The sequence below is a fragment of the Aspergillus nomiae genome (genome assembly GCF_001204775.2).
Source record: "Aspergillus nomiae NRRL 13137 chromosome Unknown contig00004, whole genome shotgun sequence".
In the NCBI taxonomy this organism is placed as follows: domain Eukaryota; kingdom Fungi; phylum Ascomycota; class Eurotiomycetes; order Eurotiales; family Aspergillaceae; genus Aspergillus; species Aspergillus nomiae.
In genome coordinates, this window is record NW_015378059.1 from 197,716 (window position 1) to 211,275 (window position 13,560).

The 13,560-nt window shown below is 46.3% G+C and overlaps 4 protein-coding genes across 4 annotated transcripts; 1 reads left to right on the forward strand and 3 right to left on the reverse strand.

The window, feature by feature from the left end:
- Positions 1 to 1,654: 1,654 nt before the first annotated feature.
- ANOM_000359 (pepsin-like aspartic protease) lies at positions 1,655 to 2,927 on the reverse strand (the record flags this gene model as incomplete). Its single annotated transcript, XM_015545617.1, has 3 exons — positions 1,655 to 2,591; positions 2,648 to 2,769; positions 2,829 to 2,927. 3 exons carry the CDS (start codon positions 2,925 to 2,927, stop codon positions 1,655 to 1,657), a joined length of 1,158 nt encoding a protein of 385 aa, XP_015412240.1.
- A 1,535-nt stretch (positions 2,928 to 4,462) lies between these two features.
- ANOM_000360 (Dyp-type peroxidase) lies at positions 4,463 to 5,410 on the reverse strand (the record flags this gene model as incomplete). The annotated part of the gene is made up of 1 exon (XM_015545618.1): positions 4,463 to 5,410. The coding sequence occupies one exon, from the start codon at positions 5,408 to 5,410 to the stop codon at positions 4,463 to 4,465; it is 948 nt and encodes a 315-aa protein (XP_015412217.1).
- Positions 5,411 to 7,435: 2,025 nt separating this feature from the next.
- ANOM_000361 (CVNH domain-containing protein) lies at positions 7,436 to 7,876 on the reverse strand (the record flags this gene model as incomplete). The annotated part of the gene is made up of 3 exons (XM_015545619.1): positions 7,436 to 7,441; positions 7,498 to 7,679; positions 7,735 to 7,876. The coding sequence occupies 3 exons, from the start codon at positions 7,874 to 7,876 to the stop codon at positions 7,436 to 7,438; spliced, it is 330 nt and encodes a 109-aa protein (XP_015412195.1).
- Positions 7,877 to 10,430: 2,554 nt separating this feature from the next.
- Positions 10,431 to 12,264, forward strand: ANOM_000362 (putative arginine permease; the record flags this gene model as incomplete). The annotated part of the gene is made up of 4 exons (XM_015545620.1): positions 10,431 to 10,622; positions 10,685 to 11,855; positions 11,915 to 12,026; positions 12,087 to 12,264. The coding sequence occupies 4 exons, from the start codon at positions 10,431 to 10,433 to the stop codon at positions 12,262 to 12,264; spliced, it is 1,653 nt and encodes a 550-aa protein (XP_015412216.1).
- Positions 12,265 to 13,560: the final 1,296 nt, after the last annotated feature.

Consider the following 13,560-nt stretch of genomic DNA (forward strand, 5'->3'; position numbering starts at 1 on the left):
CTAGGCCAAAAGATCAGATACTTCTGAATCAGGCTACAATTCAGAATACCCTGGATCGCACCGATATAGTATACCGCTACTAGACTTTCCTGGGGCAGATTGGTTTCTCGCTCTAGAACCCAGGGGTTCAGGTCGAGTTTAGCAGGGAATGCGTACCACTCTACAAGAAATAAATCACTCTTTCCTGGTCCAGATAATATCACGATGTATGTGTCAGACCCATGTATGCGTCAGCTTTCAACTGACACGGTTACTAGGGGCAAGCCAGCGGCCTGATCAGGGATCACTGCCCAAGACAAGCGGGGCGTCAAAGGCATCCAAAGGGGAGTTTTCAAGCTTTGATACTCACACAGGATATCTTCAATCCTCCGAAGTCTGACTCTATTTCGCTACAAATCCCCTCGTTTTTCACCTCAACCTTCAAGCCCATTATTATTGAGTGGTATGTTTCGAAGGAATACTAGAATCTGCTTTACGCATGAGAATTTGATATATATAAACTAACGACTAGGATCTTTATCCTCGATATTAAATCACATAATAGTCACCTGATTGTATTGAGTTACTAATCCCAAACGACGCCTTAAAGCCCCGTGCCCCTCTGTACCTCTCCAGGAAGAGCAGAGGACAACGTCCGAGAACTCCCGACAGATATCTCCAGTTATTGCAGAACACACGTAAGTTGTACTCACAGCTTTCTGAACAACAACTTGATAATCTCTATTTATAGGATAGGGTGGCCTTAAAAGCGAGAAATGAGTCAAAGACTTAATCCCGATGCAGAGGCGATCTGTCAAAACATCAAGGCCATAATACTGGAAATCAACGATCACGAATGCTCTACGCGTACTAAAGAGGAACTTTCAATCCTCAACAGCACGGAAAGCGATATTACTTACGGAGGGACACTTCTTAGGAAGCGAGTTTCTGATCTAGTCAGGAAAATGAATATCGCAGAGGTAGGAGATTCAGACAGTGTCTTTTATAACCAGTAACTTACCATTTTCTTAGGATTATGTTTTAACGGCAACACACTTTCTAAAAAGGACAACTATTAGACCGTCAAAAAAATATGTTATTGCCTTATCGGACAAGATTATTCTAACACCTGGCGGCAAACTGGAAGAAGGGTCATATATGTTGATGCAGGATGAGTTTGATATAAGTCCGGGTGCAAGTGTTGTGTTTGTTACTCTGGTCTAATGAGAGCCCTATATTGATAGTATTCTATTGCTATTCTGAGCTTTGTCACTTTCCATGACGAAAGGAACAGGGGGGTGGCCAAATAGGGATGTGTGATAGAAATATCCCGCCCTGCTGTTATTGGGGCAGAGACTAGTGTATCTGAAGTCCTGCGTAGGCAGCATCGGAGGTTTCTGAAAGCAACTTGGAATAACAGTGGAACACCGTGGGCTCCTATAAGCTCTGCCAAGAGTACTACTAGTAGTCAACGAGCATTATCAGCGACTATGGGCCTACCAATGAGTGGATATACTATAATAGAGGACGATCACTAACTGTACACTATACAACACAGCTAGTGAAGATAATAGTCCCTAATGTGCTTTCAACTCCGTAGATACGGGTGTAAATCACCCAAATGCAACTGTTAGAACTGAGTGCCATGTTCAATTTAGTTTCAAATATCTGCCATTCACGGCCGTATTCCCGCTTTCAGCTTTCCAAATCCAATTCGAGGATGATAGTCCGCCACTGCAGCAGCTCCAAAGTCCCACACAGTATAGAAATGTTGAAGTAAAGGCGTGCCGAGAAGGGCAAAATCATTACTCCCGCTGTCATCGAAGGGTGGATTGCATGCATCCTTCCTGTCGGCAAACCCAGGCTGGGCCAATTGATCGCCGGTTAAAGTCAACTTGGGGTCTGTTTTGGAGTCCCCGAAATGGAAAGTGATAGACCAGCTCGAGTTGAAGTCCGTGCATAAGGGTATATAGCCATCTTGACTAATGGCAGTCCAGTTCATGCCAATTGATGTGTAAAGCTCTGAAATGGCATTGGACGGTACCTGTAGTGCTCCAGCTCCCGTGTCGAACACTGCCCTACCTCCATTAATCTTACTTGTGGCTTGCCTTTTGCCTGCATTGCTTGACCCGGTAATCGACGAGAGAGTGGTGCGCCACACCTGGTACTCTTTTTCCAATGCCAATGGAACATATGTCAAGTCACCATCGACATACTGCTCCTCCTTCGAGCCGCCGATTGTGAAAACACCTTCCGGGTTTGCACCGGTATCCTGGAACTCTTTGCCATAGTAGATCGCAAAGCGGGGCTCGTCAAGGTGACCCTGCTGCATGAGGGTCTCGACCACGGTCGTGGTGTTCGCGACAGCAATAGTGCTAAAGGCTAATCCCAAGAACCCATCTGCAGAGATGAATCGCCAGGAGGTTTCATTCGCAGCTAGGAATGTCTGGTTCCACGTTAACCCGATGTCCCCCTGCGTCCCAGCCGGGAGGCTGAAAGTATCGGCTACTCCTGGGCCGGCGGTCTTTCCTCCGAAGTAATCAATGCTTCCATAAGCCCCTAGAGACGTGCCAGTCGAAGAGGCAGAAATGTTGTAGCCTTGCCGGTCAAACCTGGTCTAGTTAGCTTTGTTGCTTAGAAACCTCACAGTTATTCATGGACGTTATACCCGCTTCCATTCGGACAAGTTGTTGCGCAGTTCTGGTCAACGACCCATGTAGAAGATGAACCGGTATCGAAATGAAGGAAATGTGTTTGAGGAGGAGTCCCGATATCTACTTCCACTGATGCCTGGAACCATTGGTTACGTTAGCGTATGCCGAGTACACGAGATCATAGTATCGGCCTACATAACTATTGCGAAAGTGAATTGGCAGATCAACAGTCGCACACCACGCTGTTGGTAAGATTGCGGCTACCACTGCAATCCGGTATGAATAACGTGTCATTGCGACTCCTATCGATGCTCGTTGAACAATGAAATCGAAGTTCGTATCTGTTCAAAGGCGAACGGAGAGACAGATGGAGGTACAGATGCAAGAAAGGGCTACGTTCCTTATGCCGACATCTGGACCAACAAACTGAATTTATATCCATCCTGTCGCCAAGGAACTTGTCCCTTCTTACATCTTCTGCGGGATATCGACCATGAGAAAAAAAAACAGACCATCCACTGGAGAGAGCAACCCAGACACCAGCGCCTACGAAAAGCGAGAAAGTGAGATTTTGCGCTGTCGCCATAGGTTAGCTACCAAACACCATCATGAATCTGAAACATACCGTCGGGCCGGAAGAGTCTATCCCCGGGGAAAAGTCGCGTTGATTGAATATACCCAGCCGTGTCCTCTCGGGCCGCTTTATATGGAACCTTAGGCGAAGATCGCTGAAGAACACGAATGCGATAAGCATGTGGTGAACGAATTAAGCTCTTGGACTAAAGATCTACAGGCTGGGACACCTCGGAGCCCTGCCGCAGGGTCCGAGCCCTATATTATTGTCTCGGACTTCTGAGACATTGTTTCACGGATGGACCTGCACAGAGTAATAATATGGGCATCTACCTGCATTTACGGTCTTGTTGGAATATACTAAGAGCAGCCTAACGCGATTTGGAGTATACCTCGAAAGATCAATTCAGGCAATTACCAAAACAGAGGAGATAACCTGTACGAAGATTATTGGACTCAGTAGCTAGCTATTCCCAGGTCAGATAAACGCCTCCCGTGAACGCGTGGCCAGTGACCTGATCGCCCCATCCTCACTGGCGTACTAAGCTTGTTTGTGTGCTTGGCTCAGCAATATATCCAGGTAGTGAGCAGTGGAACTAAGCAGAGCGACATGCAGTGTCTCGTAATTCAAAGTAATAGTGAGATCTTTTGTTAAAAGAGACAGCATTCCGTGCTATGCTTGAGTATGTTGAAGGATCTTAATACCTCGGTTGAGAAGGCACCAGTATCTGTGAGCACATACCTATGTACCTTGTGATGGTAGCGCCCAAGCCTCTACTCTGTACTCGTGCTGAAAGACACTATTTGGTGCTACAGCGCTTACGTGTTAAAACAAGCAATCTTACTAGCAAGGTCTATCCTGCGCTTATCAAGCCCATACTAGTTTTGGGTGCGGACATTGAGAAGGATGGAAATAAGTCGGACATGCAATGACTGTAACAAGCATGTCCTATTCGCATAGGACACCAAGTAATAAATTGGGGCCACTTTATGATACATGGATGCAATGCCCATGCGCAGGTCTTAAAGTTCTCTTGAACCTACCGGCTATCAACTCGCAGAGAATGGGCTCCTAGCGAGCCTTTTCTAACACTATCTGTTTATCAATTTTAGCCAACATTTATTGCAGTGCAAGTCTCGGCTTGCCTTCCTCAAGGACGAAGAGTCTCTTTCTAGACTGCTCCATACTGGAGAACTCCACCGGTTCCTCGAGGGTGGAACCACAAATTACGGACCTGCAACAAGTCTACAGGAACTCAATCACTGTCCAACTCCGCCAGTACACTGGCTGGTGGTGCATAAAAGGTCACTCCGGTCAACGGTGTCGAGAAATCAAGCAAGCGATCGTGCAGTCCAGGAGGGTTGCCAATGAACATGCGCTCTAGCATCTTTTCAATAACCCACAAGCGCCGAGTGTATCCAATAAAATATGTTCCAAACTCGCCCGAGCTAGGATTTCCGAAAGGCATATTGTCGCGCAGAATTTCATGTTCCTCTCCATTCTCCTCGATCGTCGCAAGCGATTTATGTGACTGTTGTTTGCCTTCGTCTGCATCATCCAACTCGATATTCTCCCACTTGGTGCGGCCGATGATTGCTTCCTGCTTCTCGGAGGACATAGACTTCCATCCTTGGAGGTCGTGTACGTACTTCTGCACCACGATGTAGCTTCCTCCAGTAGCGGAGGTGTCTTCTTCAGCGACAAGGAGTGTATCGGAGACTGATGGACCGGTTGGGTTGGCTGTGCCGTCGACAAACCCAAGCAAGTCACGCACGTCAAAATACCGGAATCCGACCGTCTGATCGACAACCGTAACGGAGTCGCCGAGGAGGTCCATCAATTGGCGCTCGAACTCGAAGCATAGGTCACGACGATCCGAGCGGATGTGGAAAAGTAGGTCGCCGGGGGTGGACACTGCGGTGTGCTTTTTGCCCTTTATCTCACGGAATGGGTGCAGCTCGGCGGGACGAGGAAGACCAGTAAGGCGATCCCAGACGTTGCTGCCGATTCCTACGGTACATGCGAATTGGGCAGCGAGGTCGCGAATAGAAACGTTCTTGGAGAGGTCATCGACGCTAGCGAGGGTCGAGCGGACGGTTTGAACGGCCTCCGAGCCATCCTTAACTGACACGACGAGGAAGGTTGCAGATTGTGTCAACGGTGCGTCGACTCGTTGGGGCTCGATTGGGGTGCGACTGCTCATGTTTGCGGTCGTGGCTGGTAAACGGGTTCTCAATTGAGGGGTTACAGGACGTTGGACCTGTCTTGCCGACGTAATCCCAGCTGCTCGCTGGCTTGCGATGCTGATTTGAAGTGGTGGTTTAGGCAATGGACGATTGCGGCACCGTTGGGAAACTATATTGTACACAATGTTCCTGTTTCTGGGGATCCAGTTCATATTTTACCACCATCAGCTCCAGCGGACCTTGTCTGACATGAGTCAACCCTGGAAGTCACTAAGGTCAGGACGGCGACTCGAGCTGAAGTGGAGCATGAGGGGTCAAGCAATTGAGGGCTAATCTTAAATATATCATATCACACTTACTCCTTTCGGCGTTGACGTCACTACTCCCGCTCTGGATTGGTTGCCCATGTGATCGTCCAGTAATGAACAAACCCTGATTGGTCAACGTGTAAGAGTCCTCTTCGATGTCCCAGATGGTGAAGATAAAAGGTCAAGACACTCGTATACGTGTGCAGCTATCGAGTCTTACCTTTGCCATAGCCATACAATGTTCATATATGAGAAAATACAGCGAGTTTCTTCAATATATACCTCATACTTGCATACCACAACATGGCTAAACAAGATCATCCCATTTCACAGTCATTTCCTATTGGCCACTTAGTATTGCCGGATTAGGCTTGGCTTTCATTCCTGCAGACACTACTCTCAAAATGGTTAGGTTTATTCGTCGATATTTCGCTAGTCTTCAGGCCAGATTCAGTGACAGCATTGTTCTAGATGCACCGAATACAGGCACAGGATGTACAGTCCATACGAAAGGTTAACGTACAAGTTTTTCTCTATACCTCTATCAAAATTTAACTCATAATCTTTCATTCCTACTATCTCCAAAGGAAATGTTCCTGAGTTCTCTGGTTTGAATCCGTAATGTCGACCGACAAAGTGACAAGAGGGTTTTCTACATAGTGAGGTTTTCAGATCAGGTATTCTCAACTTATCGCATCACTATCTGTTCTAATTCCTTAATATGATGAAATACTCAGAAGAAACGGACCATCATAACAATCATTCATGCCCTCGCGTTACGACCGCCCGACAAACTTAACAAGTTAATTCTCTGCTTAAGAGAACCAGTCGTTGTTGAGTATACCAAACCGGAAATATTGATCCAGTTTGATGATACTCACAGGGGTAGAGTGGAGATAACTTACATCTCCGGAAGAAGCTTGGCCATTTCAAAAAAAAAAAAGAAAAAAAAAAAAGGGACCACACTGGAAATAATGCTATAGGTGTAGTTGAACATAGCTTGTTTCGTGTACTGCGCTACTTTCGATTTTCTATATGATTCTTGTTGTAAACCCTTCGGCCAGTCCTTAACGCTACCTTCTCTACATACCCCATAACGTCTTCTTCCAGAAGGGTTTTTTTTTTTTTTTTTTTGTTTTTTTTTTAACTACAAACTGTGCGCTACGACCCGACTTGATTGCCTTGCTTTATTTTCATGTTTAGGATCACGCGGCTAATAAGGAGAGCAAGAAGTCGCTGGACTGACCATAGCTTAATGTAGGCTGCTGCGATAGCGGTAATAAAATGACAAGTTACTGTAAGCTAGATTCAGACTGTTGTAAGTAATAGATCTTTTCTTGACCTTGATAAATATCACGGGTCTTGAAAGTATGTATCCCAATGGCAAATGAAATAAGAATTGGACATGATGGTACTATATAGGTATAGGAACTGGATTAGCTTCAAATCTATGGGCTACGGCCGCTGACTTCGCCATTCCCTCCAGGCTGGTGGTCTCTTGAGATAGGGATAGACGATGTTATGGACCGCAATGGTGCAGCCCAACAAAAGCCTCATCAAGTAAAGTCTTCCATGTTCAAGTGGCATTTAATAAGAGAAATCCGGTGCTATACTTGTAGGTTACGATAGTAGACACGCTTGGTACTACGTTATAATGGAACGAGTAGCTGTAAAAGACCTTCATTCAATTCATCTAAGACGCTCGCATGGCTATGCAGCAAGGTGATCGATTATTCACACCTACAGCAAAATAAGCAGATGCTACAGCAAACCAGATGATGCTTTGAAGGACTTACATTCCAGACCAGATTACCGTTATCGTTACCAATGTACTCGTCGAGGTTTATGCTCTCCATACGGTCGCGATAGTTTCCACTACTCATTTGAAATTCGGCCTTCAGACACGGGACGTGACCGTCGAATTCCAACTGGACGTTTCTTGCAGTCTGGGTGAAATTCGACCCTGGCCCAAAGAAACCTGTTCGAGGGGGATAGTTCAGTTCATCGACCAAAGTTCGAGGCGGGGCACTGACCACCATTATTCCCAATCTTCTCATCGAGTTCAATTTCGGTATATCTCACGTTGCCTGACTCGCTTTCGGCCTCACATGAGAGAAAAATCTTGCCACCCCGGTTTTCGAGTGTGATGTTGAAGGATGATTGAGAGAAAGACATGTTGGGTAGGCTAGAAGCTGTTATGGAATACGGATGGAAGTAAAGGTTAGAGTTATAATGACTGAAGAACTGCCTTGGACATTGTGAGCCTCTTATACCTTCAATCCCCCTCTTCATATGTCCAGGTGGAGGGGTGGAGAGCCCCCCCATCCTCGCACTCAGTCCCTTGGCGACTGTCTTCAGATGACGCGCCGCCGACGAAAACAGAGATCCTTGCCAAATGGAGAGATACTGGACTACCACTATTGAGCAGTGCTAAAGGAGGCTTGACATGATCCAGTTGAAAGATGGAGTAGTTGTATCTAGCCGGTCTCTCTGTCCACCAGTATGTAGAAATGGTGCGGTATGAGAACTTTACTAACTTCCAGCTGAGATCGATCCACGATCGATCTGCGGAGTACGCCTTTCCTATTTCTATCACATGAAACACATATCACCATAGGTTAAGGATTGGTTAGGAGCTCTAACGGGGTATTGATTTCCTCGGGTTTGCTTGCTCGGTGACCCTGACAGTATAATCGAGGTACTATTCGAGCCAACCCATTAATATTATGCCAAAACGACAGTAAGCCAAGAAAAAATGGATAGATCAATAGACACATAAATAAAATAAAATAAAATAACCTCGCAACTACTCCGTAGTCAGGTCACCACTCGATTGGCCGCCATTTGTAGTGGGGAATAACTAGTCGTAAGTGGAGGGGAGCATCAAATGAGTTTAAGCGAGACAGAATGGCTGCAAATGACTGGTCCAGTATATGTAGAGCCCCTCATCCGCTACATAATGTATTCTAAGATGTTCTGATGTGTGTCGAAATCCCGCTGGAGGGGTAAGTTCTCTCTACTCAGCTGATATTAGCAACAATATCTACATCGTATACCAGTTCTGTCCACGTAGGATGATTTTTCGTAAAACAATGGCAGGGCGTAATTTTGAAAATGCCACATTTGACTATAAAAGCTGTCCATCTCGACTTTAGGTTTTAGACTACAACACATCTACTTACTCCGGTATCGTTCCCTGGTTTCTAGAATCCTCGGGTAGAATATATCTCTTTCACATTGATTGTCAGATCGACATTGATCTTGACAGACGACATCACGCTAAGCCGATACGAGAAGCTTATTTCGTTGGTTTCCATGGATACTGGTCTTAGCTGCTGGTTGATGACTTTGAGAACATGCCGATGATCATGATAGACCGATAATCAGACCATTTGTGGTGTACCTATCGATATCCTCCGACCTTTTGTGATACCCTGATGTAAAGTAGGCTCTATATCTTGATCTGTTCTTCTCACCATCTATTCTACCCAAAATGTATATCGCGGGCGCTTGACAGAAGTTCTATTTGGAGGTATTCCACTTGCCTTCCAGTATCCGGAAGGTCCCTGGCTGCCATGGTAGCTGACTGTTACAGAGTATTGATGGATCCACTACTAGTTTCAAAGTCCGCTGGGTACTGGAAGTAGAAACGGGACCAACAACTCGGAACTTTCTCCACTATTTTAATATCTGGGGAGGCTCCACAGTCAACTATGTCTGTTCTTTGGCTGCCGTATATCCTTTCTATGACGGACTGGGAACGTGGGGTAGTCCGATGATCTGGTGTTGATCGTAAACTAAAATTATATCAGGAATAGCCTGACTAATGTGTTTTTCTTTTCCAACTACCACCCCCAGGGGTAGCTTACTTATGCCGTTTGGAATCCGTTACTTGTTCGATTTTCATAATGAAGGTCGTTCCAGCGGATAGGCACAGAACGTACTCTGCCGTCGACCAACAGTTTTCGCATCCCAGCAGGAATGGCTCCTGGTACGGAAGTTGAAGTTTACTGATCTGGAAATAGGCTAGTGATAACCAGATGGCTCCCCTAGGTCAACAATTATAAGTATTTGTCAACAACGTATTTCAGTTCCTCGATAGATATGACAGACGTACTTATGGTAACGGCATAGTGCTGATAATGGAAATAAGCGGAGTTATAGACATAAAACTAGGACAAGCGGCGGCGTTACACTAAATTATTGTACCAAAGAATTGGACACAGGTTACTATATTTCGGGTTTTAAATTCTGGTGAATTCACTAACTATGGTATGAAAGAAAGAATAATCAATACTGTATTGCTGGTTTGAAAGTTGGGGATATGCTTTTCTTAGAGCTGTCCAAGTTTCTCAAGAAATTAATTGTGTAGAGACGCAAATAATTAAAGTTATAATTAGAGACGCTGGAAATAACGTAAAGATGGTGAGGTATTTTATGTTGGAGTTTTGTTTACCGCGTGTGCCCTGCCCTAATCGAGGTTTTTTTGTTGCCGTACCCTATAATATGAACTGATATAGCACAGAGATAGATTAACTACAGCAACTAAAAGGTAAAAAAACCCCACAAGGCTAACATGCAGGAAACATTGCTCACTAACCAGTCGGATGGCGTGCTTACGTACAATTTATCATCTCGCGGAATTATTTCCCAAGGGATGCGCCGATCCAAAACACGTTTCCTTTCTTGAACCTCCAGGGGGAAGGAAAAAACCAGAATTGAAAACAGAATGGCGATACCCTTCAAGGGCCCGGTGCAACATGATCGTGAGATATCGCCAAATCCCCAGCCCGGAAGGAGCGCTCCAGCGATCAACGATAATGAGCAACAACAACAGATCGTCTCCCAAGAGGAACGCGAAAATCTGCACCGCGGACTGTCCCAGCGACATGTCCAGATGATCGCTATCGCGGGCGCCATTGTACGTGAATCTACACCATCTTATCCCGAATTACCCATTAAATGACGCATTCGAGCCTCTAGGGAACGGGACTTTTTCTGGGCCTCGGCGGCGCGATCGCGACAGGCGGGCCGCTTGGTGCCCTACTCGGCTACATCTTCGTCGGGCTGATTGTATGCTGCATTCAATACGCATTGGGCGAGGTCTCTGCGCTGATGCCGGTGACGGGTTCATTCGTGCGACACGCTGAACTGCTGGTCGACCCCGCGTTGGCTTTTGCGATCGGCTGGAACGTCGTTTATGGCTCCTTCTTGGCCGTGCCGAGTGAGATTTCCGCGGCCGTGGTGATGATCCAATACTGGACAGACATCAATGCCGCCGTATGGGTGACCGTGCTAATCTTCGTGTCCGCTGGCGTCGCCATTACACTTGTGCGCGTGTACGGTGAAATCGAGTTCTTTTTCGCCCTGTTGAAGATTCTGTTGGTGGTCTTCGTCGTGATTCTCGGTCTTGTAATCGATCTCGGGGGAATACCTGGCAAGCCACGACTAGGCTTCCACTACTGGAAAGATGGCCTTTTTGTCGAGTACATTACCAGTGGCGCATGGGGTCGCTTCCTTGGTTTCTGGGCCGTGATGACCAACGCTGTCTACAGCTTTTCGGGTGTAGAATCCTTGGCGATGGCAGCAGCGGAGACGAAAAACCCACGCCACAACATCCCCAAAGCTTGTAGAAGAGTGTTCGTGCGTGTGACTATATTCTATCTAGCCGCCGTTCTAGTCGTGAGCATGCTAGTCCGAAGCTCCGATCCAAGGCTCCAACATGACTCTGGCACCGCCGCAACGAGTCCCTTCGTGATTGCTGCTAGCGACGCCGGCATCAAAGCGATACCCTCAATTGTCAATGCGGTCTGTATTACTTCAGCATGGTCAGCCTCCAACCAAAGTATGCTGGCGGGCACACGAACACTCTACGGTCTTGCCGTCAAGGGACATGCGCCCAAGATCTTCCTGAAAACATCCAGCTGGGGCGTACCATACATGTGCGTCGCCGCCCAGACAGCTGTTTCTTTCCTGGCCTACATGTGTGTCTCAAATAGCGCCTTGACCGTCTTCTATTGGTTCCTCGATTTGACAGCGGCTGGTGTGCTGGTCTCGTGGATTACGATCGCATTCAATCATATTCGCTTGTTGCAGGCGCTACGCGCACAGGGCATTCCAGCAACGGAATTACCCTGGCATAATCGCATAACTTGTACGTGTTATATCATCTGGAGTTCCTGAGATCCTATATATCCGACTAACACTTTGTAGACTTTTCTTCGTGGTTTGCTTTTATCGCCTGCATACTCATCCTCTTCACTGGTGGATTTACCGTCTTTACCGCCGGGAATTGGGACCCTGCCTCCTTTGTGTCGTCCTATTTGTATGTGCTACTGGTTCACTATTATTATGTACCAGGCGAAAGGACTAATAATGATCACAGAGATATACCACTAGTGTTAGGTGCATATGGACTCTACAAGTATATTCGCGGAACGAAAATCATTCCCTTGACGGATGTGCCGGTTCATCAAGCGCTAGAGGAAGCACGGAATGATCCAGAAAATGTACCGATTAAGAAAGCTAAGGGGTGGAAACGGCTTAATATTTTATGGGCCTGAAGCTGAAGGTGATAGGTACAGCGGAAACTATGCATGCATGTGTTGATATAGACAGCAATCTATTCTCGCTTACTTTGGTGGTAATGATTATCGATGATGCAATCCTTATAAACTAGAATCGATATAATTCACTATCATCTTATTTGGTAGAGTTATCTGTTCTTCCTAAGCTATAATCATGGATACATGGTAGTGTTCATACCTCAGTTATGTGTATTGGCCTTCTTTTCTTCCCTCCTTCCCCTTTTTATCCCTTGCTCTAGAGTACCTGCGCGGATCCCCGTCTATATTTACAATACTCCTTTGTTAATTATTATTAATCCTAGACCATACTCAGCAGCGCCGGAGTTCTCCGGTAACCGATCCCGTTGTGAAAAGGGACAGCCGCCGATAAAGACACGAGACACAAAATTGCAAATAATCAAGCCAATGCGACCCGCTCAAGAGAGTTTATGCAAGACATATTGGCAAGGATCGCTGTTCGTGTCGAATTGGTAGAAGACAGGAGTAAACCGAATAATAGTGATGTTAGGAATAAGCAAGCTTGGGTGGATAGTATGCGGTAGCAACGCCTGTTTTTATAATCTGATGATTGATGCTATCGGACAAAGTCAGTCTAACGTCTAATAACCAGCTTGAGGTGATTTTGAATTCTCTCATGGAATAGAGGTGCATAGTCTAAGATGACACCACCATGGAAATGGGGGATGGCGGTGAGACGCGTAGTTCCAATGCGGGAGCTAGGGAGCTGCATGTAATAGATTGTTTATTTAAACTATCATCTGTCTGCTTGACTACATCACTTCGCTCTAAACCAGAGCACATGATGCACTGGACTTTAAGTCGTTCTGGAAATGCTTTTGCTGTATTTAACAGGCTAGCCTTGACGCGCCGACTGTCTTCAACTATCCGTCGCCCATTTATCTTCCCGTCGTCCGCCAAGCCAGCAGCGCCGAACGGTTATATCATCGCCCCAATGGACATCTGAACCAAGGGTATTTTCGCCTGCTAGCTTCGGTTTTCAATACACAGATATAACAGTAGAGCTCAAAGTTAAGCCGGGGTATTTATCAAGCTTACCGGTTATGCCCTGAGGCATGTGAGCCATTGAGGGAAATGATACAGACTGGGCAAAGTAAAAGAACGAAGAAACTATTACGTTAGAAGATCCCAATCGCAGAAGCGAGAGAGCTTCGACCGTATCAGATAACGTACCGCGGGTGGGATAGGTTGAGAGAATACCTGCCGCCCCGAGTCGCAGCCGCTGAACACGCTTAAACACCAGGCGTTTGTTCA